The sequence below is a fragment of the Euprymna scolopes genome, chromosome 10 (genome assembly GCF_053919585.1).
Source record: "Euprymna scolopes isolate OS-2025 chromosome 10, ASM5391958v1, whole genome shotgun sequence".
In the NCBI taxonomy this organism is placed as follows: domain Eukaryota; kingdom Metazoa; phylum Mollusca; class Cephalopoda; order Sepiida; family Sepiolidae; genus Euprymna; species Euprymna scolopes.
In genome coordinates this window covers 36603462-36631161 of record NC_136491.1, presented here as the reverse complement: position 1 = coordinate 36631161, position 27700 = coordinate 36603462, and the positions used below count along the sequence as shown (strand labels likewise).

General features: G+C 30.6%; 1 protein-coding gene across 2 annotated transcripts in view; it reads right to left on the bottom strand.

Annotated features, from left to right (window-relative positions):
- Nucleotides 1-27700, bottom strand: part of LOC145285923 (guanylate cyclase 32E-like) — a 1316276-nt gene that overhangs the window by 541061 nt on the left and 747515 nt on the right. For both annotated transcript variants that reach the window (XM_080134424.1, XM_080134425.1), the window contains exon 3: nucleotides 2936-3082. In XM_080134424.1, coding sequence (XP_079990550.1) covers nucleotides 2936-3082 — 147 coding nt within the window. The remainder of the gene's footprint in view (nucleotides 1-2935; nucleotides 3083-27700) is intronic.

Genomic DNA, 27700 nt, shown 5'->3' with positions numbered 1-27700 from the left:
CAGACAGAGAGACATTCTCACTTATATATATATATATATATATATATATATATATATATATATATATAGCTTCTTATTAGTGGCAGTAGTAGTGGTGGTGTAGATAGAGGTAGTGGTAGTAGTATTGTTATCACTATTATTATCATTATTATTATTATTATTATTATTATTATTATTATCCTTTTGTTTTTACCGTTATTATTATTATTTTTATTATTATTATTATCATTTTTATTATTATTATTATTATTATTATTATTATTATTAACATTGGCATTGTTTTATCACAGCTATTGATAATATTATTTTTATTTTTAATTTAATTGTATTTTTATCATTATTATTATTATTACGATGAATATAATTACTTTTATTATCATTCTTATCACTAAAATTACCCTACTATTATTGGTATTATTACAACTTTCATAAGTAGTAAATGTCTCCTGAGTTTTCCACCTTGCCAACTATATGTATCCTTAAACTTTTTAATCAAGTTAAACGCACCCATAGACATTGCCATCCTATCCTCCGACGCCCCCCTATAATCGCACTCCATACATCGTAGCAGAAGAAACTTAAAAACATATTGCCGCATATTACCTTATCAATATTACAACCTTGCATTTAACCCCCCTCCCGCACACACAAAAGAAAAAAAAATTATAGGCGATTCTTTAGCCGCTATTTACCGTTTAGATTGCATTTGTCAAAAGTACCACTCCATAGATAATAGACACCCCACAAACCGTTAAAAGAAATTACCACAAATCCACAATATAACCCAAATTTAACCCTAAAACATATACCTCTTAAACTCAACACTATGTTAAAGACCATATACAATTTTATATATCACACTATATATAACAAGCTTCTCCTTTATGTATTTATTTAGAATTCAATAAAGCTTCCCCCAACATTCTATAATACCTTTAAATCTATTTCGACCCTAATGAACCCTACGCTAGACGCCGCGTATCCTCCATGCTACCTAGCATTTTCTCTACTCTTCTGATGAAAAGCATTAGGATTCGAAATGCCCTGGCATACAGAGTCCCTTCTATCCCCCAAATTTTGCTTGTATTCCATTATTCAATAAATGATCCATTCTATATCTACCAATAATAGGTTTGTTATTTCATTTCATACTATTGTTGTCTTATTATATATATATATATATATATATATATATATATATATATATATATATATCATACAAACACGATACCGTTTGAATATATCGTAAAGTGGAAGTTTTCGTCATTTAGAACTGTTTACAGCTTCATCGCTCACTCATTTTTCGCCCAAATTTCGAACATTTGTTCCAGTTTATAAATCACCCTCTTAGCTATCTTGTGAAAAATGATTTTCAATTTTTGTTCAGTAAAACAAAAGTTCTGATAAAATTTAGTCGTGTTCAAATCGTAAAATTTAGTCGTGTTCAAATCGTATATATATATATATATATATATATATATATGTATATATATATATATATATATATATATATATATATATATATATATATTGCCTAGGAAGACCCGTAGAGATAGATAAGTAGGTATATATATATATATATATATATATATATATATATATATATATATATATATATATATATATATATAGAGAGAGAGAGAGAGAGAGAGAGAGAGAGAGAGAGATGTTTTTGTTCTTTTTTGTTTGCGATACTTTTTTAATAACATCAGTTATTTATACCAACGTGCATATTTACTTAAATGCGAGTTGGGAATAATTTTCCCTTTGACCAATTTGGTACCCCAAATATCGAGCGGCATACGTATTGGTTTTAATATATAATTATCCACTGACACGTGTTTCCTCGCCTGGGACTCATCAGAGTGGCTGAATCTAGCGGGATTCGGAATAGGGATCCCATGATAAGAATCGTTTACCTCTACCACCGGACAATCTCGCACGACTGCTGAATTATCGCGTTTTTTTTATGTAGATGTTGTTTGTTTGATTGGTTTTATTTGAGATACTTTTTGAATAAAATGATTCTTTTTTATATACGAACGTTCCTTTTTACTCTAATGCGAGTTGGGATTATTTTTCCCTTTGACCTATTTGACATCCCCTTATGGGAAACGGCATATATACTGTTATTTAAATATAACTATTCACTGACACGTGTTTCGTCGCCTTGGACCCATCAGTGTGGGTGAATATAAAAGGATTCTAAATCGTGATCCCATGATTAGAATCCTAAACCTCTACCACCGGACTATCACGCACAACTATATATATGTATATATATATATATATATATATATATAAATATATACATATATATATATATGTGTGTGTGTTTATATATATATATATATATATATATATATATATATATATATATAGTATGTATGCTATTTTAAAGTCAGTACTAACCGTGCAATGGCATGCCACACAAAATATATGCTATCCGACTGTTTATTTAGCATATGCACTTTTATTCTTGCATAGTAATTTAAAGATCTACATCTTGGTCTGCACTTAATAAACTTGTCGGTAGCAATTCCGGTTTAATTTGCTTCCAGAAAACATTGTCTTACTCCATTGATAGGTATTGGAATTGTGCTGTTTTCCCAAAGAAACAGGAACGAATGCTGTGTATTAGAACATATATTTATTATAAATTAGAAATTGCAACAACCATTGCTCTAATTCATTATATTATATAATAGATTGTCATTGTTTCTCGAATTATTATACGTTTATAACTGTTTTAGAACATCCAGGTGTGACTTTTTGTTTGCATCAACGATATGGCATTTGAGCGTAACTTATATTGTCAGTTGCCGCTTTGGAACTAATCGTGTTGTCATAATATCTATGAAACTCAACGTTGCTTATAATGCTAGAAGCTTTATTCGGTCCCAGTGAATATACAATAAAATTGTAAATAACTTACTTTTGAAGTATCTCGAAGAATCGTGCTCATTGTAAGGCATGTAGTCTACATAGATGACCATATATTTTCCATTTGCTAATAGACCAATGTCATGTAGGTTGCACAGGAAGTCTGCTATTCCATTTTGTTTCCCCAAGAATACGTAAACTGAAATTAGAAAAAACAACAACATTTTATTAATTAATTTAACATTGAAAAATAAAATTTATCGATATATTGAGAGGGATATCCCTACTATATTCATATATTTATATAAGTATACATGAAGTAACAATGTATATATATATATATATATATATATATATATATATTTATGAAATAAAAAGTACAATTAAATTTACCAAAATGATCCAAGATGTTAAAATTAAAGTATATTATAAATATTAAAGAATTAATATTCATAAAGTAATCTATATATATATATATATATATATATATATATATATATATATATATATATATATATATATATATATATATATCATATAAACATGAGGAGGGGCTTATATAAATAAAGAAAGACGGACAATAAAAATATATACTACTACATAGATCCAGATATTTCGAAGGCTTATTCCTCTCATCACCTTCGTCATAACTGATATAATCGGACTATTATATGAACGATTAATTCTATATGCATTATTGTAGATGTTTGCGTCAGTTTTTCCATTGTTCCTTCTTTCTCTCTATCTCCCTCCATCTACCTATCTCCCCTCTCTCTCTCCATCTCTCTTTCTCGCTCTATATGTATAATATTTTTATTTATTTATTTTTAAACAGTAATCTACGTACTTGCATGTTTCGGGGCCCTACCCCTCTTCAGCGTTGCTTGACTGCAATTAGGACTCGAACTCTGGACTTTATATATTTTAGTCCAGCGCCTTATCCATTACGCTAGGATACCATAGACAATTTACTGTTTAATTATTATCGTTTTCATATATTTACGTAGTTGTTTTGTTGTTGATTATTTTAAACGATATTGAGGTTAGCGTCTTCACCTTGAAGATCGGATGGGTTTTTTTTTGGTTTTTTTAGAAATTGCACATTTTTATTTTGGACGTAAACAAATAATATTTGGACGTAAACAAATAATATTTGTATTTATTTATTTATCTATCTGTTTTTTTTAAATAGTAATCTATGTACACGCATATTTCGTCCAAAATAAAAAATGGCGAATTTCTAAAAAAAAAAAAATACGATCTTCAAGGTGAAGACACTAACCTCAATATCGTTTAAAAAAATTCATTGGAACTACGTATATTATATATATATATATATATATATATATATATATATATATATATATATATATATATATATCGACGGGAGTCTTCAATCCTTGGCAGAGTTCTAAAATGGCGCATGTATTAAAAATATGCAAAAGTAAGGTGAGTAGAAAAATATATGTTAGAACACTATGTGTATTTTAAAGTAATAATAATAATAATAATAATAATAATAATAATAATAATAATAATAATAATAATAATATATATAACTACTTCATTTACTCACATAAATTTATACGAAAGTATAGGTTTATGCGTAAACTTTAAGTATTTACTTCAAAAGTGCTCAATACGTACATAGACCTAGTAAGTAATTCATAAAATATATATGGCGATTAAGCTACACTGAATATTCGGCGTTTCATCCACTCTAGTAATCCTAGAGTGGATGAAACGCCGAATATTCAGTGTAGCTTAATCGCCATATATATATATATATATATATATATATATATATATATATATATATATATATTATATATATATATATACATATATATTATATATATATATATATTATATATATATATATATATATATATATATATATATATATATATATATATATATATATATATGTAAATTTTATGGTAACAAACTGACTTAGAAAACAAAGGACGTCTTTTCCGGAAATAACGGTTGAAACCCCCAGTGAATCTTAATAGGGTTCGTCAAGTGTTTATAAAAATATTATTTGTTGTATGATATAAGGCCCAATAGGGCTGGTGATTTGAGTCCATGTTGAGATATGATGAACGATATCTCAACACAGACAAAAATCTCGAATCTATTAGGCTTTATTCACCTACAAATTAATCTATTTTCCCAACATCTGACCCAGCATCCAGATTTTAACTCACTGTGACGAAGAAGACCTGACATTTTCATTTCAAAGTTTGGTTTCGTATAAGCTGTATCGCCTAAATAGTTTTCTAGTTTCTAGCAACTAGTTAGGCAAAATATGGCCACGACTGTGTAGCAGCATATTACTGCTTATGTAAAAACAAATAAGAATATGGCTTGCTCTACCTCGGTATTGAGCACTTTTGTATTAACCTCTTTAAATTCCTTGGTTACTTAACCTCAGGACACTATAACCTCAGATTATATATATATATATGTATATATATATATACATATACATATATATATATATATATATATATATATATATCAGCCACTCTCATGAGTCGTAGACGACGAAACACGTGTCATTGGATAATTATATTTAATATATATATATATATATATATATATATATATATATATATATATATATATATATATATGCCGCTCCCTATTTAGGGGGTACCAAAGGGGTCAAAGGGAAAAATATTACCAACTCGCATTTAAGTAAAAATGCACTTTCGTATAAATAATTGAATTCGTTCAAAGACTATCGCTAACAAAAAAAAAAACAAATAAAAACATATATATATATATTAATTAATTAATACAATTATTATTAATAATAATAATAAAAACAACAAACACGTTCCAAGAAGGGGCGACGCAAATAAACAAAAGGCATGGAAGCTCCCTCGAAGCTTAGGTAAGCGTAAGAACTAAATGCACTAGGATCGCTGATAAAAACAAATAATAAAAACAAATAATATAAACAAATAATAAAAACAAATGATATAAACAAATAATAAAATCAGCAGATCTTACATTTAAGTGCGATAGGATCATGCATAAAATCTGATTGCATATCATAGTACGGTTGAAAAACACCAGGCTGTCAATTGCCCACTTACGATATCACTCCTTATTAAAAGTTTAGTTATACTGGCGACGGACAATAAACAGAAACATATGTTCAGTGATAAATTTTGTGCACGTAAAAAATATTTAATAAATATTAAAATAAAAAATAGTTAAAGATAATAGTTAATAAATAAAATTGATAATAATAATAATAATAATAATAATAATAATAATAATAATAATAATAATATATATAATTATATATATGAATATAAATATAAATACTAATATACATATATATATATATATATATATATATATATATATATATATATAGTAATACAGATTCGCCAAAAATGAATTTGCAATGGTAAAGCAAACCTATGTAGATGTACAAAAGGCCTAGCAAAGTAAAAGAAGCAAAAAATAAAACAAGTTACAAAGAGAAACATTAAAATTACATAGTAACGTTTTTTCATTATCAAGTCAATAATAGTTGCATAAAAAAGAAAGAGAACTGTTGTACACACACATACATACACACACACACTTACACACACGTATATATATATATATATATATATATATATATATATATATATATATATATATAGAGAGAGAGAGAGAGAGAGAGTAAGTTATAAAATATATATGGGGATTAAGCTACACTGAATAATCCGCGTTTCATCCATTCTAGGACTCTTCAGGCTTATATATATATATATATATATATATATATATATATATATATATATATATATATATATATATATATATATATATATGAGTTACGGTTCGAATACATGTTTGTTCATTAAATGATGATATTACAAAATAGATAGCACTTTATATTTTTATGCTTTCCAAGGATTCCGATATTAGGAGAGGAGCATTATAAATACTCCGGTCATGATATACTTTTGTATTATTAATAGGCATATGTCCTTCTGTCGCGAATATTTAATATGTTCATGAACGCGTATAAGAAAATTTTAGTTACATATTTGTTTTGTTCACCGTAGTTATACATTCAATGGTGTAAGGTGAAATCCAGTTTTACGCCTTGCGTTCGTACGCATAGACTTGTATGTGCATCATCAAATTACAACGATTGAATTTACTATGGCTGCATATAATATTTTCGCTCCATTTCTATTAAATTTGATTTGCAGTCTTTACCTCCTGATGAGCTTTGATTATTATTATTATTATTATTATTATTATTATTATTATTATTATTATTATTATTATGTATATATTAATACGCTTGTCCGTCTGACTTCCAGTAGCACAAAAAATGATCATCATTGCAAACTTTAATCAATGAGAAACGAATTACCTCCCGCATTCACACATAGTTTTGCGATTATTTTACTAAGAATATCATCCCAGGCTTTATACCTTAATTTTTATTAGAGTGGATGGCGGATAGGCGAGTACATGCATGTATTATGTATATATGTCTATAGATATATGTTTTTTTACATGGTAGTCACCATTTATCAATGCCCGGAAGCCACTCGAGGATAAGGGTTATTGCGTGTACAGTAATCAATGGGATAGTATGCAGTACTCGTTAGTATTGGAGATTTTATTAAGTGCCTTACTTAAAGGACACGTTGCTATGGAATGTGTTTATGTTAGACTTAAAGACACCCAAGTTGTAGTCAGGTGGGAAACAGGCAGACGGAAAAGAGTTTCACAGGCGTGCACTTCTGAGAAAGAAGCTTTGTTCATGGAATCTACGTTTTGGTTTTGGCACAGAAAAAGAGCGGCGAACATTTTCGACAGTAGTTTCAGCTAGACGGGTGTTTATCGTGAAAGACTACCGAGGGGGTACCAGAGATTGGAGCTCAGACGAGCACTTGACACGAAAGTAACGATAAAATAAAGACAGGCTCGCAATGTTTCTTCTGTGTGAGATCCCCCACTAAGCCACGAAGTCTATTTTGTACTCTGTCAATACAGGATAGGCTGTTTTTAGCAGCTCCTACCCAGATGTGACAGCAGTACCCCATCCTTGGATGTACTTGGCTTTTATATAGATAGAGAATTGCAACAGCAGTGAGATATTTTCTTGAGTGGTAGAAGGACCCTACCATTTTTTCAGCGACTTTGGCAACTGACTCGATTTACGTGTTCCATTTCAGGCCAGGAGTAAAGGTGAAACCCAGAAGCTTATCAAAACATAGAGCCTCTCCCAGACGAGAGCCATCCATTTCAAGTGATGCCAGATGGGGATCAGAGCGTTTATGATGTAAAGATAGGAGCTTGGTTTTGGATGCATTAAAAGTAACCATCCGCCTCTTTCCCCACTGTACCGTGCGCTCAAGATCAGAGGAGCGAGAATAAGAGAAACCTTTGTCATTTACGGCCTTTGATGTGTTTCCATATATGCTCGTGTCATTAGAATAGATATCAACGAATGATTTAAGTATGTGTTTTGGGAGATCATTGATGTAGATCAGGAAGAGAGTTGGGCCTAGGAGGGACCCCTTAGATACTCCATCATTAATACAGTGGGCCTCTGATTTCTGCCCATCAACAACTACTCATCAGAGAGAAATTATTTAATTATTGATAAAACATTTCCAGTTATACCATAGCTGGAAACCTTTTGAAATAAGCCCTTATGCCATACCTTTTCGAAGGCCTTTGATATGCCACAAGAAATTGCCCCAAAAAGGAAGCCTTTGTCGAGAGATTCACTTATCCTATGAGATATAACCGTTCTGCTGGAACTGTATATATATATATATATATATATATATATATATATATATATATATATATATATATATAAATGTAACTGTTGGTTCGTTCGGAATTAATTGTCTAAAAACAACTGGACGGATGGCCTCCACGTTTTGGTATAATATGTTTATTATATCCATGTGTGTTTTTATATATTTCCTTTTAATTATAACATTATACTTAATTTTTCTATGATAAATAGGTGGATTTCTTTGTACCGAGAGGCAATTCTTTAATTTAAGGACAATTATTTATTACCGCTTCCTATCACGTGACCGGGTTACAATTTAGCGGTTTTCCTGCTATATCTGGAGATTTCGGTTACAATCTAGCGGGAAATTTTAGAAAATCTGGAGGTATTTAGCACCCACACACCCGCATTAGATTATTAAAAAATAAAGAAAAGCGTTTGAAAATACTTTAAAACATAAAATACACTCATTCATGTAAGTAAAACAAAGTAGCATATATTGCCTTTGGTAACAATTATTTATTGATTGTTTGTTTTGTTTTTCACCTTTTTTTCGACTAACCATTCTTAAATCTCACTATAAAATCGATTTTTCCAAGTACATTTTAGGTGGGGGGGATTTCACCCTCCGAAGTTTAGTTTAAAATACGATCTAAAAGTGTAAAAAGCAAGAAACAACAGCAAAAAAAAAAACAAAAAAAAAACGGGGTTGTATTACTGTACACATAGATTCGAAAAAGTTGTCAAAAAAACAAATATATAACAAATAAATGTTATCAAATGCAAGATAAGTTACTTTTCTACCTAACTGGATATATTTTTCGTGTTTTTATTCAATGTAACATATTTATTCAGCTCGAAAACCATACAGTGTTTACCTATGCATTGGAACATTCAAGATGGAGTCTGATTCTCTCTTTAACACGGTAAGTTTGGGAAAAGATGTTATAAATAAAAATCTATACAAAATACTATTAAAAACCCGCCGAATATATGTCAACCTATGTCACAGTAACATGTATTGAATGAGTTTTTAGCAGTATTTTATCCGTTTTTTTTATTTATAACAAGATACTTTGGTCTAGGGGGAATTTCTGCAGTCTTTATACTATAGAGAAAGACAAATGAGAAAAAAAAATGGAATATTTTAATGGAAGGAATAAGTGAAAGGAAGAAAATCAGTTGAAGTAAAGAAATGAAATCGCACATGCTTATAGGATTATATTTTGAGACAGTGATCGTTTGTAGTTCTGTGTGTAATAAACTTACGCTATTTTTATTAAAATTTTCAACTTCCTGTTAATTTCAATAAGAGAACACTGTAATTACAATTATAGCAATTTAGTATGTATATAAATGAAAATTTTAGATAAAATAAATAATATGATATATTTAAATATTTTTAAATTAACATGAAATAAAAGTAATAATATCAATAAGATTACGTTAATAGCATGTGCAATTTAATAGAAAGTTAGTATTACAATTCTAGTTATAAATATTATTATTATTATTATTATTATTATTTTATTATTATTATTATTATTATTATTATTATTATTATTATTATTATTATTACAACTGTATGCATAATAATGAAATAAAATAAATTTAAAATTTAATATATATAATTTATATTGCCTGGCGATTTTAATTCGACAAAAGCGCGAATATTTCCGTATAGTTATCATAGAATGATATCAAGAAAATAAAATAAAGACGTCCAATTGTTTGCTATTCTTGCTTAAAATGTGAAAATATGATTAATTGTATTTTAATAAATCATTGTTAATATTAATATATAATTTATTATATTTGCTTTATATAAGTCTCGATAATTCTAGACTATTAATTCTTTTTTTTTATTCTACTGAATTATATTTTATTATATTATATGAGTAAATATCTTCAGATTGCTATAAATATATTTTAAATCTTTAATTAATAACTTTATTTTATGTCATTATTATGGGTGATACAATAATTATCTTTTTTGGTTTTCATTACAAGTAATAATATTACTTTGATGGTTCTTTTTCTTCTTATTAATCTTAATAGTTTTTACTGCATTTTATTTTTAATTTTCATTAATTTATATATATATATAACATTGTATTTTATTATATTTCCTAATTGATTTTAAAATTTTATTTATGTAAACATATATAGTTTTCTTCGTTTTAAGTACGTTACTATCTTCTTTGATATGTGTATATATCTAATTATACATATATATATATATATATATATATATATATATATATATATATATATATATATATATATATATATGTGTGTGTGTGGGGGTGTTTCCGTATGTGATTTATCACAAATGTCTTTATTGTGAGAGATTTTTAGAGATATTTTGACAACTAAATCAAGTGGTGATAAATTCCATTTTTGTTGAAATATGAAACAACCTCTCTCTTTCTCTCTCCCTCTCTTCTGACACACACACACACACACACACACACACACACATATATATATATATAGATATATATATATATTGTTGGAAAAATGTCATATAACTGAGAGTAGCTAACCTAAAGTGAGGTTGCGAAAAAAATACAATCTTCTTCGCGACCTTCTTCTCAGGTATTGTAACCACAATAACACAAAAAAAGGAATAAGTAACTCTTCACAAAGGAGGAAGGTTTTTATAACAATTACCTTACTCTATTAGTATAAATAACCACAAGGCTATCGTTCTTCTTGATTGTTGGAAGACCATCCTCACCTCCGGCAGCCACACTCAGGTAAGCTATGTATTATTCACCACAATATATATATCATTTATTGTTCGACTGAATACACACAAAAAAGATGTACAATGTCTTAGGCCTTTTTTGGGGGCACTCAGTCCAAAAATAAATATTATTGTAAATTTAATCTTACAGTTTTACCTTTCCTTCTCTCATAAACTCTACCCTGTATTGTGTATGGGGTGTTTTTATTTGATTATGATTTAAATATCTACATAAAAAATACGGGTATTTATATTATATTGAATTTTATCATTGCCTTTATCAGATAAACAGTGCATCTTTTTTATTTCATTATTTTTTTTTTGTGTATATATATATATATATATATATATATATATATAATTATTTTTTTTTACTATAATAATTAAATACCTACAGACACTAGTGTTTCATCCTTTCGGGATTCTTCAGTGCAGGGTGTCACGATTACTACCAGTCGAACGATTCGAACCCCGCGACACGAGACATCTCTGGCTCGATTAGCGGAGGCCGTATCCATTCGGCTACCATTAACCGTGTGAAATAGCGTTGAATTTTAAACATTTCAATTTAAATGTTCATTACGTCAGACAGACAGTGATCAAATCGTTATACGATGATCTACGCATAAGAGCTAAATTGACCGACTTTTAATTCAACTGAAAGTGCTCAATATATATATATATATATATATATGTGTGTGTGTGTGTGTGTGTGTGTGTGTGTGTATGTGTGTGTAATCGTTTTTAATAATAATTTAAATTAAAAGCAGTAAATGTATAGATTCTATATTCAGATACATGCGATGATCTCTTCATTTTCAGATCGAATTTAAGGAAAAGAGATCAAAAGGATTTAAGAAAAGGAAATCGAAAAGAATGAATCTTAAAGGAAAATTTCGATAATCTTTTGTCTGAACTAACGAGGTATTTGCTCTAGAATATCAAAAATACGCCTGTAGAACGTTGATTATCTAAATCAATCAGAGGATTGCTTTAAAAAATCAATCTTTTTTATGAAGAATGATGATATTTTTGACGTAGATAAACATCCATTGTTAGATTAGGATTACGGTTATTGTTTAATATATTACTCCTTATAAATCCATTATAAACGTATTCTCATGAAATTAGTAGAATAGGGGTATCACTCATAAATTTCTTCGAATATTTCAAAGGCGCGCACAGGATTCTCTGCCAATAATAGAGACTGCATTAGTAAGTAGTTAGTTCTTCTCAATGTAGCTTTCATTAAAATAAACATTAACATTGCAACATATAAAAAGTGCAAAAAGCTAATGTTTGCGTAGAAATGTGCAAGTTGTTGTCGTTATCGGTTATGGCCTTGTTGTTTTTTGCCTCGCATTGTACAAAGGTAAAACAAAAATAAAAATCAATATTGATTTCACGAAATTGCCCTGGAGTAAGGAAAATTCATATGAAATTTGTTGAAAAGTAAACAACCGTGGCAATTGTTCTGAATGCGATACGCCAAAGCAAACTCGGCTTGAAAAACAAGATAAAAAGGTTCGAACCTCAGGCAACTCGTGTGCTTTCAAACATAAGCAACGCGTATATAAATAAATTTAAAAGCAGAAAACTAAGGAAGGTCAATGATATTGCTGAAGGGCACTTTTTAAGCTCTCACGTTACGCTGTTTACCGTTCTCTCCTCTACTTAACATTCTCATTACTTTAAGACGAATACATTTGTTAGAATAGTGGGGTTTAGCAGGAAAAGGTCACAAAATACAAACTTATGTTTAAAATAATACATTTGGAATGTTTATATTTTTTGTATAAAAAGAATAAAAGGAAATTTTACAAGCCAGGAAAAATCCGGGTAAGTTTAAACCAATAGAGGGTTGAGATAATATTGTATATAGTAAAAAAGAGGAATATTGCAAGCTAAAACTTAAATAAACGTAAAACATATCTTACATGTAAAAATAAAACCACTCGTGAGATGTGCCTAATACATCCAAAACATAATGCTTCTTCACATTGTCATATATATATATATATATATATATATATATATATATATATATATATGTTTTATAAGGAGTAATATATATATATATATATATATATATATATATACATATGATTGTTGAGCTGGATTAAATCCGACGATATGAAATAAAATGGAGGTGGAAGGACCTGGATACTCAACGTTTCGCCCGATTTATGCGGGCTTCTTCAAGAGGGATGGTCATTTACGAGAGAGTCGGAGGATTGGGGCTATATATAATGATGGGGGAGAGCAGCGTGTTTTCCTTATATAAATTAGATGTCATATATACATGTATATACATTTTATGAGAGAAGAACTAATTAGAGTAAACTAGTGTAGTGGATTACGTCTAAAAGATAAAATATCGTAGAGATTAAAAATTGTGTTTGGAAATATAGCGGTGATATATTAAATAAATAAAATGACACGAGATTACGAAAGAATCTTTTTTTTTTCAAATTAGAAACAATTGAATTGGGATAAAATAGCGCAGTAACTTAAAAGATGGTGTCTAAAAATAAGAATAGGAGGCGATAAAATGGAGTCTAAAAATAGATAATGATAAAATACAGTAAATAAGTAAAATAAAAATAAAATTAAGTGAAATTACGAATTTTTTTTTTCGCGTTTAACCGGTGTCTAAGTTGTTTTCTTTAATAATTATTTTCGACAGAAAGGGAGCAACGTGGAAAAAAACCTTTTCTTTGCTTAATTATATTGCTGGAATGGGAGATTATAGCTGACTCAATTAAACGTCGTGTGGATCTGTTATGTATGTGTTTAAGGAAAGTTGCTTTGTTAAGAAAATGGAATCTTTATTTATAATGTTTTAAAGTACATTTTTAAAGAAAATGATTGAGGATAATGAATAAATGAAATAAATATTAAATATAAAGCAAAAATTATGTTTTTTTTAAATAATAACGACCAAAGTTCACTTTTTCGTTTCATGAACTTTTTTTGGGTGGAAACATTTTAGATTTCACTGTCACAAAACACGCTCCTAATTGATATTAAAAATTGATGTTTGTTTATAATTTGATTTGAAAACATAAAGATTTAAGCTTAATTATACTGAAAGAAAAACGAAAAAGATTTCTTTAAAATATATATTATAATACTTCAAGTGTCTCAGTGAAGTTAATCATTTGTTTTATCTTTTTTAATCAGTTTTTCTATTAGGTTGGTTCAAAAATAATGGCATTTTTTGACGTTCAAATGAACGTCAAAAACATTATTTTCGCACCAACCTAATATTTCACATCAAATTCTATTTTAAATGTTTATTAAAATATGGTAGTACTCAAGTTTTATATTAAAAACGCATAGTCCATACAGTTTTATTCTACACATTCTTTACGAAACACAACCACGTAAATTTTCAAGTTTTTCTACTTAATAAAAAATACTTTGCAGAAAATTTGTGTCAAATCTTGATTTCTTTTATTATTAGGTTTTTAAGTAGTTTTTCTTCTAAAATTATAGTTTTACAATCAGATAACCCACAAGATTAATACGAGTTAATAAGAAAACTCTTCTTAATATGGAAAGGAGGTTTTATTGTAACTTTTCTGTACTTTCACCTAAAAATTTAATAAATAACAATTTCATAAGAATTAAATTTAACTTGAACATACTATTAAAATAGCATAGTAACATAGATGCATAAGCACTGGTTTTTCAAACTCTAAACACTCGTTTAAAATGGCACAGCTACAGTAAGAATGAATCTCTTTATGGATGAATTCATGCTATCGACGGAGGAGCAAAAATCTGCGAAAAATGTATAAACTAAACACTACTATGCCTCTGATTTGGGTTAGTCCTCTCTCTTCAATATATCTAATTCAAATCTGCAGAGTTTTCATTATTTCTTGTAACTAGAACTTATTTTTTACATATGAAACTGCAAGATAGCCTAATACAGTTTCCTTCGGTTATAATCCATTTATTTATTTTACTTGTCAGATTAGAATGTCAGTAAAAGCACGACGTTCAGTTTTAACCAGTTGTTCACAAAATTTTCTGGCCCACCTTGTAATTTGGATGAAACAGCACCCCTAACTCCACGACAAGTCATCTAGTTTAGTTAGTTCCTAGAAAAAAGTTATCCCCACTTAAAAATAGTGAGATTTATAAGTTAATTGCCAAGGAAATAATTAGTATTCGGCAAGCAGTCAATCCATAATTGCCCTTGCTAAGGTAATATTATATAGGACAGAATGTCAATATATTTTGCTATATGAAAACCAAACAGTTTGACAGGAAATCTCTTGCAGCAATCAAAGTGAAAAGAACGAACAAACAGCTAGGCAGACTGTTTGATATATCTTCTTGTAGCTGTAAACCTTCTGTCTTGAGATGTGATTACTTCGCAGTAAAGTGCAATACAGCAAATTGTCAAACAAGGCACATAGTCTGCACTTGCCCTCCTAACAAGGAGGTAAAATTAATCCTATATATTCACCTGCAATTATGTTCCTTTTTTGTGGAAAATAAAATAATATATTGGTATTCATTATGTAATCTGGCTCTATTGTTAAACATGCAAATTTTCCAATTTTCAGGTTCCACTAGAAGAACTGTTATTTACAGCAATTTTTAAATTAATTGATGGAACAATAAAAAGCCTTACAACATATACTGGTCCTTTGGGGAAATTTTGTATCAATAATTATCAAGATTTACCTCAAGTAGAATTCTAAAATATTAGTGTCCCTCCCGATCATCATTATCTGACAGCAAAAGAAACAAATAATTTAAGTGTGAAGACCAGAGGCTACTTTTGAGTGTACTGTTGGCATTTCTTGTGGAGAAGTTAACTTAGAAAATTGGGCCATTGAATCAAGGAATATGGATAACATAAGCCACAAAGTTAACGTGTCTATCCTCAAACACTATGATAAATTAAACATTTGGGTCAAATGTATCATCCAATTGTATGCAGTTAGTTGGTTTGAGATCAAAATCGACAATATTTTTTAACCAACAACAGTATATTTTAATATGATTCAGAGAACAAAACAGTTAACTGAAATCCAAATTACTGTTTTAAACTGTTCAAAATATAGTGCTTTTGCACTACTTCCGGAAAATATAATCTCGATGATAAACTCAGATGAATTGGAGGTGAGAGAAGAGGGCATTCAAACGATTTTGTCCGTTAGGTAAATAAATATTTATCCATTAAATTGTATTAGTTATCTTAGTTTGCCCAAGCAATAGTTAGTTTTATTCATATTACATCGCAAAATTATAAAAAAATAAGTGTTTTCAAATAATTGTTTTTTTTTTGTGTTGTTTTTCCAGAAATAGTGAACAACTCAAAAAAACAAATGAAAAAGATTACTGCTATCAATTTTGCAGCTACACACTGGTCAAATTTGATTGATTTTTCTTAAAAAGTTGTATATGGGCACGGAGCAAGACAGACACATTATTACAAAGTCAGCAAATTAGACCTTCATTTTCCTCAAAAGGAAATTATAATAGAACTAAATTGTTCTGTATAAGTTTATATTATAGCCTCTAATAAAAAATTAAAATATATGGTTCCGTAAATTGTAAAAAGTTGTTATATTGTTTAATACATCTCCACATATCTTTTTAAATTGTGAAATTTAAAAGACTTAGTTGCTAAATAGATTTTTTTAAATTTCTGTTTAATCAATGCAGTAAAAGTTTAGATATTTTGCTAGTTGTGATTCATAATTAAAATTATAATTCACGTATAGTTTTTCTTTCAATGTATTTCATATAAATATATCAATTTCAATTGAATATGTTATAAAAATAGTGAAATTCTAAAGTCATGCTTGTGAAAAATGCTATGAAAATGAAGGATTTTTCAGCATTTTTCTACACGATTTTTAAAATTAAATGCTCAATTCTCTGTTCAAGATGGGAATCTAATTTTTGGTATCTGTTCTTATCACATCAAACTCCAACTATCAGAACCAGTGCCATGTTCATTTTCTGAAAGAGTTGCAAATCGACCTGCCCTAATATCAGAGTAATGTAATCATTATATGATTACCTGGGCATATGAGCTAAATTGACCGACTTTTATTTCAACTGAAAGTGCTCACCTTTAAGAAACGAGTTTCTTATGTGTGTGTGTGTGTGTGTGCGTGTCTGTGTGTCTGTGTTTATGTATGTCTGTATGCATGCATGTATGTATGTATGTATGCATGTATGTATGTATGTATGTATGAAAGGGCGAATGAACTCTTTTTCTTGGTCAAGGCCAACTAGCACCGTGCATATTTGTGTGTGTGTATATGTGTATTGGGATGGAGAGGGCTCCCGTAAGCTGTGGTGAAGGCAACCTTTCTAGGAGAAGCAAATCTCTGATTAAAAAAAAAACATAAAGCGGAAGACCAGTACCCGCATTAAGCTGGTCTGCAGTTTAATTTGTTGCTGGCTATCTTGTTCTTGCTTGTTGCTGGATCTCAACATCTTGCACCGAGAGAGAGAGAGAGAGAGACTTAGCTGTCGTACAAAGCTAAGACTCTGTAACATCATCTTTGTTTAGATACTCCTTCCGGTATTTGGGCTCATGGATTTCAAATGTCTGAGGGAGTGGCACTCGTCTGACAAGACGTTGCAATCATCATGTATGTATGTATGTATGTATGTATGTATGTATGTATGGAGTCAAAGAGACAGGGAACAGGGAAGTTATTACGAAGTTTAGCTGTACGAAGAAAAAAGTTATTAGAGTAAAAAATCCCAACATCTTCGCAGTGAAAGTTTTGGTCATCAACCAGTTTTTCCTCTCAGCTCCAAAACCAACAGTTTTTTTGACCATTGTCACGATGGCTTGTATCTCCTTGACTGAGGTCCTGTCCAGTTGTCGGAGTTCAATACTCCCACATGTTGAATATTCTTTTAAGAAGGGGTTTGCACGTTGTTAATTATTCTTGTTCGCTAGTTCTTCTATATTTGTATCTGTATTAGAGGGGATTGCCAATCGCATTGCTTGGATGACTGGACTTACGTATTGATGACCTAACAGTTTCATCTCTCTATTGCAGACATTGACGGTAGGAGATGCTAAGAGGGCAACCTCGATCATAAACGTGCATTTAAAGCAAATATGTATCATTGAATTCAACCATGTGGAAACTTTTAGACGAATCGGCATTCACCGGCGCTTTTCGAACATTTACGAAGCTGAGGCGGTTTATATCAGCACATATAGGAAATGGGTTCGTCAATTTCAGAATAGTGACAGAGATGTAAGTGAAAAGTGCGCTCCGATTGCCCATCCACAGCCAACATTCTATGGTTGGTATGATTGCATATAGAAATGTGATGACTATGTGGACAAATGTTTTGCAGCCCAAAATCTTGCTCGTTTTATGTACACCACTCTTGTCTTCCTAGTTTTTGAAATATTTATTTTTTTTAATTTTGTATGCAACATTATTGGAAAGACCCTCATGTTTCTTGCAATCTTATGTGCTTAAGACCATCTGTTTATTCATGATTTTTTTTTATTCCATTCACTGCTTATATCTATGGTTTTATTGACCGGTGATTCATAATTCAACTCTTTAAAAGAGATGCTACTATTTGAATTCTTAGCCTGATTTAACAATACACATTTTATTTTATGCATGAGAGATGGGAACAGCGTAGATATGTTCTCAAATGCGTCTAAAACCGATTATCTATTCAATCTGCGAGTTAAACGGCTGAAATTATATTCCAGACTGTATCTCTCATCAATAGATAAAGGTTTCGATAGGTAACGGACAAAACAAGTGAAACGTGATTATAAATTCTTATACATTATTTTTCCAATAGAAAAATAAGATTAGAAGGGGGAAAGGAAGAGGATAATGATAGAGGTATTTCCTTATGTCAATCAGATGGGTGACATGAAAATAAGAAATGGGTGAGTTAAGCTTGAATATACAATTTATATATAAATGTATAGAAAAATAGATTCCATGTAAAGAGTAAGGGAACATTTTTTTAATAAATCAAATCGATATTAAAATGATTACAAGATGAAGAGAAACATGAATAGAATATTAAAACAATATTTAAAAAAAAAGAATATCGATGTTAAATATGTATAGGCTTCATAAAATCAGTGTACGGCACAATCACGTTGACACACCGGTTTTCGTCAGATCATCGATGGTAAGCAACGTAGAGCCTGGCAACTACCAGATGGGCGACAATTTGGAAGGACTAGTCGCTGTATGTACGCTCTAGAAAGGTTGGCCGTGGGGCCAGAACCCTCACCCCGAAAAAAAGAACTCCTCGTCAAAAAGGCATCTATAAAGTTGTGGATAGTCTATGCCCCTACAAGGGTGCAAGGCGATGGATAGGTGGATGGATGGATTATGAATTGAGAAAGCAGTTTAAATAAATAAAACTGGCTAATGAGATTAAGCCCAGTAAAGGAAGCATCAGCTACACGAAGATGGCATTGATCTAGAGTATGTCTAGCCGTGCTGAGTACTTTCTTTTATTATCATTATTGCAGTTCGTAACAAATCGAATTATTCCAGGAGGATTGTGACATCATGCATCTATTAAACGTTGTAGGGTAAATAACTTTTAAATAATATCGACTAAAATATAACTTGAAAAATAGAAAATGAGTATCTTTTGTAAGTATATAGCTTCAAGACCCTGTACACCCAAAAGTCATTTGGAAAAGATGTACATCTGACAAAAGGGCGCAATAATTAACATAAGCGTTAGCTAAAAGGAGTGTAAAGGTATCCATTTGTATGTGCTACACGGATGTTGCTATTTACTTTAGAAAGATTGTAAAGATATAAATTAATTGTCGAATGTACAAAAAGTTATTTGAAAGAAAGACCTGGAGTCAGTAACCACACAAATTAGAAAAAAACAACATAAACATGATCGATTGCCAAAAGATAAGATTATCTTTGAGTGGCCTCTTGGCCTTGATCATGTGGTGATGCCTATGTAAAAAAAAATGTGGAAAATATGAAAAGTTATTTGGCAACAAATATATACTGATGCATTAGTTAACAAGAGGATAACGCTGACAATTAGAAGGAAGGACGTTACATAAGTAATACTTGTTTTTATTCCATTCGAATGGACCGGATGATATTGCAAATTATATGGTTATGATGATCTGACATGTATATATGGTCAGGAAATTTAATCTCTATATTACAGATATTGAGGGTGTGAAAATTAACCCTATCATCAACGTGCGTCAAAAGCAGATATCCACCATCGAATTCACCAATGCAGGAAAAATTGACTTAATCTACACTTAACGACGCCTTTTCAGCGTTTATGAAGCTAATGCAGATGATGTCACCACAGTTAAAAAATCGTGTCGTCAATTTCAGGGTGGTGACAGAGATATAAGTTACAGAACTCTGGATATTTATGACCGAAGCATCCAAAGAGTCTGGTTAAAATGTATTGAGAATGGTCTTTTGATTTTTTTAATACGTAGAAAACAATTTAAGAAAAACTTAGTGATCACTTACAATATAAATATGTTTATTAATAGGAGCGTAGCGATACGCATTTTGGATGAAAGCGTATTATCAGTTTTCTGATTCTAACGCATCACTTGACTCATCCTGCATCAATAAGTAATAATGACCCTGATGGTGGAGGGCGTCAGGTCTTTCAAGAGAACACTCCTGTTCGCCTAATTCTCCTACCAACATCAATTTGGAACCTCTAATGGAATTTTTGACTTTTAAAATTTAACATAATTTAGAAAAATAACACTGTAACAGTATTTATACATACTAACATCAAATCTCAATTTTCCTTGAACAACAAAATTTATACTCCATAAATTTAAAAGCAGCTACTTCCACTCGACACCCTTGCAACTCTACTCTGCATTTACCAAAAGTGACTAGATAGCAATCCGACAATAAAACATACACATCTTGTACGAAGGTACTTTCCATATCTTACTATTCTCTTCTCGCTTAAGGAACATGTAGTTTATGTTAGGAATGGCTCTTAAAAACATTGAGACAAGAAACATTTGTTTGAACCGTATATAAATCTGCTAAGCAGCAATCAAATATTGGAAATACAAAGCAAATTGTATGGTTTTGAAGTCACCCTAGTTTAGATTAGGGACCTATTTCATTCTACCTATTTTGGTATCCACTATCTGCGTAATGCTTAAATGCTCACAGCAAGTAATACAAAAAGATTACATATATAGTTGGGTACATACAAGCGCTTACACGACATATAAAATCAAACAAATCACAGGGAACAAAGTATTCCTTAGTGGCAAAATCCTACAATATTATAGGATTCTCTAAGTCATGAATTATTTGGAAATTTACATATTTTATCAACTGTGCACCATTTTATTAAGTTTTTACAATCAAAACAGTATTCCAATGGCAAAATATTTGATTAAAAATAATATCCCATTATTGCAATATCCCTTCTACATGCCGACACTTGTCCAACACAAATATCTACCGTAGGATAAAGAAATACATCAAACTGATTGATCTACCTCTACTATTACATATAAATCAACTGATATTCGCATTTGCAACTCCTCAATATATGCAACTTATCCATTCTATAAAAACAATGTTTATTATTTTAATGTGTTGTATTTTTGTTACACGAAAATAGTCATATAACGCCAACTATATTTTACATTACTATCGATTCTACAAATAAAATCTCGCTGCAATACGTCCGTCTATCTTTTATCCATAGTAAACAGTAACTTTTAAATTGAAAATCACAATTCTGTTGAAAACATTGAAAACGCCTGCTATTTTGGCGAAGAACGTTTCAAAGCTACTTTCTTCTAATTTTTATTCATTCCTCCCGAACGGATAAAAATAAGATTTTGAGATACCAACATGGAGTTGCGTGAGAAGCAGAGATGCGGCATTGGATTTCTGTTGTGGATGGTTGTGACTATTTAGAAAAATAAACACTTAAGCACAAACAGACGCATATAATAACTCACATTAAAAATATATTCGTATAGTTCTGCAAACTGTACGTATGTATTTTTTATCTATTAATATCGTATTGTTTTCCTTTTATTTTGTTTGCATGTTCGCCAGCCCCTTAAAAATGGCCATAACGTACAGGTTTATCACATAACATATAACAATAAATGTATGAATGCTAAAATTTCTGATTGCATTCAGATACTAATTATAATTATATGAGTAACAACAGTAATATATTTCCGCAAAAAAAAATACTTTGACAAAAACATGTTCTTCTTTAAAAATAACATGCCCATCAACGCTTTGATAAAAAAAAATAACAACTTGTTATTATTGTATTTTTTTGGGGGGAGGGGGCACATGATGAGTTTGACATCTGACAAGAAACAACTTAACAATTTTGTTAACGAAATTAAGAAACAAATATAGAAACATGATGTTTCGGTGTTTGCACTTCAAATTCCCTCGTCGAATGGAAACGAAAAGAAAATGTTTCAAAGTGTTATTTTATTGTAATTTGAATAAACATCATAACCAATTAACACAAACCTTCGCTCTATCTTGTCACTGTACTTACTTAATTAAAGAAAATTCAACTTCAATAACATATTGTCTTCGGCCAATTAAAATATGCTGCATCATCTTGTTCTTTCTGAAGGGAGTTCTATTTCCACTGTTCGCATTCCTTATTTAGAGTGCAATCATTAATAGCAATAACTGTCAGTTCAACGTGCCAGGTTCGAATCATGCAGATCGTCTTATACTATATACACTAATTGCTGAGAGCTGTGTGAAGTCAGCTTCCTCTGATTATAATTAGTGGGACAGAAGCGTAAATTATAGTATACACATTATCGTTGCAAAAATACAAAACGTTATTCACAACAATTGCACGGCATATAATACATGTATTCAAACGAGGATAACCAATCCGTAGTATTTATTACATTAAAATGCATGACCATATTTACCGTTATTAAAATTTAATACTACGAAAAATCTGTTGAAGTACATTAGTAGTTACGCAACATTAGTCATAGAAATTGTTAAAGTTAAGGAAAACATAGCATCATCTAGAGCGGCAATTACATTTCTAAAGTCATGTTTCGAGAATTATGTCGCCCCTGGTTATATAACTAGGCGTATTGCTACAATAAAAGCCAGAAATGCTCTCAATTCGGAACGTGTTTTATCAAAGATGAAGGCATGAACTTTAGTCGCATCCCTGACCTTATGGTCTATTGTATGGTCCAGCGATTCTTTTTTTTATAAAGTGCGTTTCTATAATTATATATCGGCGGGTTACAATTTTTGTAACAACTAAGCTTGTTCCGACTATCAAAAATTCTTTGACGCTTATTCGTGCTTGCCCTAGTGCCCTAGTGAGTATAAAAACTTCTTTATGAACTCCTTATGAACTTTATTGAAGAGCTCCATTTTTCTTTTTTTATTTTCTCTTTTATCTATCCCATTTTTCTTTTTGGCGTCGAGAGGTTCCAGGTCGCCTGATGAAGTCTCTTTGACTGAAGAAGATGGCTGTTTGTAGCGACCATATGCAACTGTTTACCCCCAAATAATAAATAATATGTATATATGCATATATATATATATATAAATTTATATATGTATGATTATATATACATATATATACACGTATATATAATTTATATATATATATATAGAGAGAGAGAGAGAGAAAGAGAGAGAGAGAGAGACAGACAGACAGACATACAGGCAGGCAGAATTGAATATTACGTGTTATGTTTGATTTTAACCTCTTTATTATCTATCTATATAATTATAAAACTACAAATGACCTTGTAACGAGTGTTGTAACCCAACATCTCGTTTACGACCCCCGGTTGCGCATGCGTACATAAAAATACTCCCATAACAGCGTAAAGAAATAAACCCAAATCGCTACTTTTGCAGAATTTGACCTGGGTACTGAAATATTAACGTTATTATTTATAAAGTATTATTTAATATGAGAAGGGTGAGGATGTTTTCTAACTATTCTGTATTTCAAGTATACTATCGCAATTTTCTTACAAATAGATCAACTTTAACTCGTTGACAACGTATTGTTTTACTGTGTACGTTTTCAGCGTCCCACTTTTTTAGCGTTTAAATTATCTAAATACTTGTTAATACTTTCTACATATTTTTACATCGTTCATTTCCGTATTACTTTTAAGTTATTCTAACGCACTTTTCTTACAAATACATCTACTTTAACCTTTGACAATCATAAGAGCATTTTACAACGTATTGTTTTACTGTGTACGTTTTCAGCGTCCCAACGGTTTTTTTGTTCGCGTTTAAATTAAATGATATATCAAAATTTGAATAGTGCAGATTTAGTTATAAGTATGGCAATCCACTTATAATTCAATGGATGTAAGGTTTTTTTTTTTCAAAAATAAAAATATAAACATAACGACTCATAGAAATCTATCTATATTCTTTTTTCATTTTTAATATACTTTCATAGAACTATTTCTGTTATGTCACAAAAACTATTTTCTTTGCGTCACAAGTGTTACGTTCGTGCATTAATTCCATAGCTAATATAACATACTGATACAACGGGTCTTTATAAAACTTCGGTAAACCTATATACGCTTAAGAGATAATGTATCGAAATTTATAAAAGACAATGGCAGAAGAAAATGAGATAGTAGTTATTCATGAATCGTAATAAAAATGCGGTAATATCTCCCGTTCCGCTTATTCATGCTGAGAATGTACTTGCAGGGCGTAATGCGTCAACTGAAAATGAAAACCCACCGTTATCGTCATGAACTACATTTAAACTGTGAGGGATGGTTTCGCAAGTTGCAATTCTCGAAAATTAAACATTATATATACCATTACGGAAGAGACTGTGTTAATACAGAAATGCATGTTTATTTTACAAGTCATGAGAAACACATACACCATACTGTATCCGGCTAAGCATACCGCATGATATATTCATTGGTGTATTTATGTGTGTAATCATTTCTAAAATTTTACTTTTGTTAATAAACTAATCAAAAGTGTTTTTATGCTATTGAAATTTGGAGATGATGATTGATAACTCGTATTATTTGCATAATTCGGACTACTATTCTCATCTTTAGCCTCATCTCGAGCGGAAATGACTTCCCGTAACTTGTGAGCATTCGTAATCAGTACGTTTAAATTTAACGAGCAGTTACTTCTCATTACACCATGAAAAAGACAAGTACTAACTGAAGCGTACACACGTTCTGTTGTTTTTAATATAATTTCGAGTTCGAGAGGTAAAATATATATTTAAAAGTGTCTCTTTAACTCATCGGCTTTTATTAAGGAAAGCATAAAAAATAATGAGAGTTTTAATTGTTATGTACTTTTCCATTCACAACCGATGTTACATCCGACAATTTTTGAGTGTATCGTTTCTAACTCGGTTATCTTTATGATCTATGTTGAACACGGTCATCTGCACGAATTTCGAACGAAACTCATTATTTACAACCACGGGGGTTGCATGCCTATGTTCTATCAACTATGACTGGTAGAAGTCTGAGGTAATTCTCAATGGTATTTTTAGCGTCGACCGCACTAAAGATTGAACTTTCAACCTTCATAAGAGTTCTGCTTACACTAAAATTCTACCAATTATTTTATCCACTGCGCCATCGGTCCGCGTGGATTTCTGATTTCAACATAATATTTGTAGAAAATGTGTAAGGAAAGTCCTTTAAAATTACTGCGCCCTCTGTAGATGTATAAGGAAAATCCTTTAAAAGTACTGCGCCCTCTGTAGATGTATAATGTTGCAGCAACGTAGAGCAATTCAATAACCAGTAAACACCGGCTCTGCACGGAATCCAACTAGCAAGGTACCTAGACGGACGCGAACGGTTACTCAGAACGGACCCAACAATCGGTTACTCAGAACGGTCCCAACAACGGTAAGATATGCTCACACCCACACGGCACGAGAAGCAACAGCAACACTATTCCCGACCAAGTCAATCATCGCTCTGCCAACGTCTTTCAATCACCCGCTTTTATGGCCGTTGCAGGCCGGCTAAATTTGCATATTGCGAGAATTCATGCGACTTTGCGATATATCATCCTTTACAAAAGACGCTGGCCGCCATCTTGATCTTTCTTTCTCTATTTTCGGTCGGCGACGCCGAGCCGGCCCCGAGGTAAGTCTTTCCTTTTCGTCCTCTCTTACGCACCCACACAACACACAAACACGCGGGCGCTTGTCTCCTGGGTGCACATTAATATATTTTCCTGAGTTCGACATCGATTGAAACCTTGTAAAAATAATACCCAACTAGCAAAACCCGCCGAGATTCCACAGATGTTGAATTTTTTAAAACACATTACAAATAAAATTAATGGGAAATAAAATAAAACAAATAATGACGAATTTAAAACATTTATCTCCTAATTTTTTACAAACTTTTAAATTCAATACACAAAATATTGTTGTGCTTTGTTTTTTCTTAATAATTTTTTCGCACTCTTCCAGTTGAGGTCTGGTTAGTGCTTTCCCTCTCGATCTTACCAGTCTGGGTAACTTTCCACAATCATTTGTGCAATATAATGATTATTCTTATTAGTAGTAGTATAATTATTATTATTATTATTAGTATTAGTATTAGTAGTAGTAGTAGTAGAAGTAGAAGTAGAAGTAGTAGTAGTAGTAGTAGTAGTCGTATTAGTTGTTGTTGTTGTTACTTACTAGGAGTTTCCAGCCCAGTCATTCTCAGTGATTGGTAACAAGCGGTCATTCTAGGAGCCAGACTACCAACATAATCAAACTATGTCTCATGAACAAACATACCCCTTAAGAGAAAATTCCATTCTAGTTTTATTTCGTTACAAAGTTCGCATGAAAGTTTAAAAAAAAAAACAACGGAAATGACTTCTTGTATCTTGTGAGTATTCGTAATAAGTATTTTGAAATTCAACAAGCATTTACTTCTAATTACACCATAAAAAAGACAAGTAGTTATTGAAGTTTACGCACGTTACATTGTGTTTAATATAATTTCGAGTTCGAGACGTAAAAATATCTTTAGAACTATCCCTCAAACTCGTCAGCTTATATTAAAGAAAGCCTAAAAGTTTAATGAGAGATTTTATTGGTTTGTACTTTACCATTTTCTTTTATTAATTTTGTTTCTCTTGTATTTCATCAATTAGGGAGGTATTAGTCTTGATAAGGTTCGATCCCCTGGTCGATTTTATTTGACGATTCGCGCATTATTCAATCACCCTACATTGTGAGAAGACAAGGAGACACGGTCATTA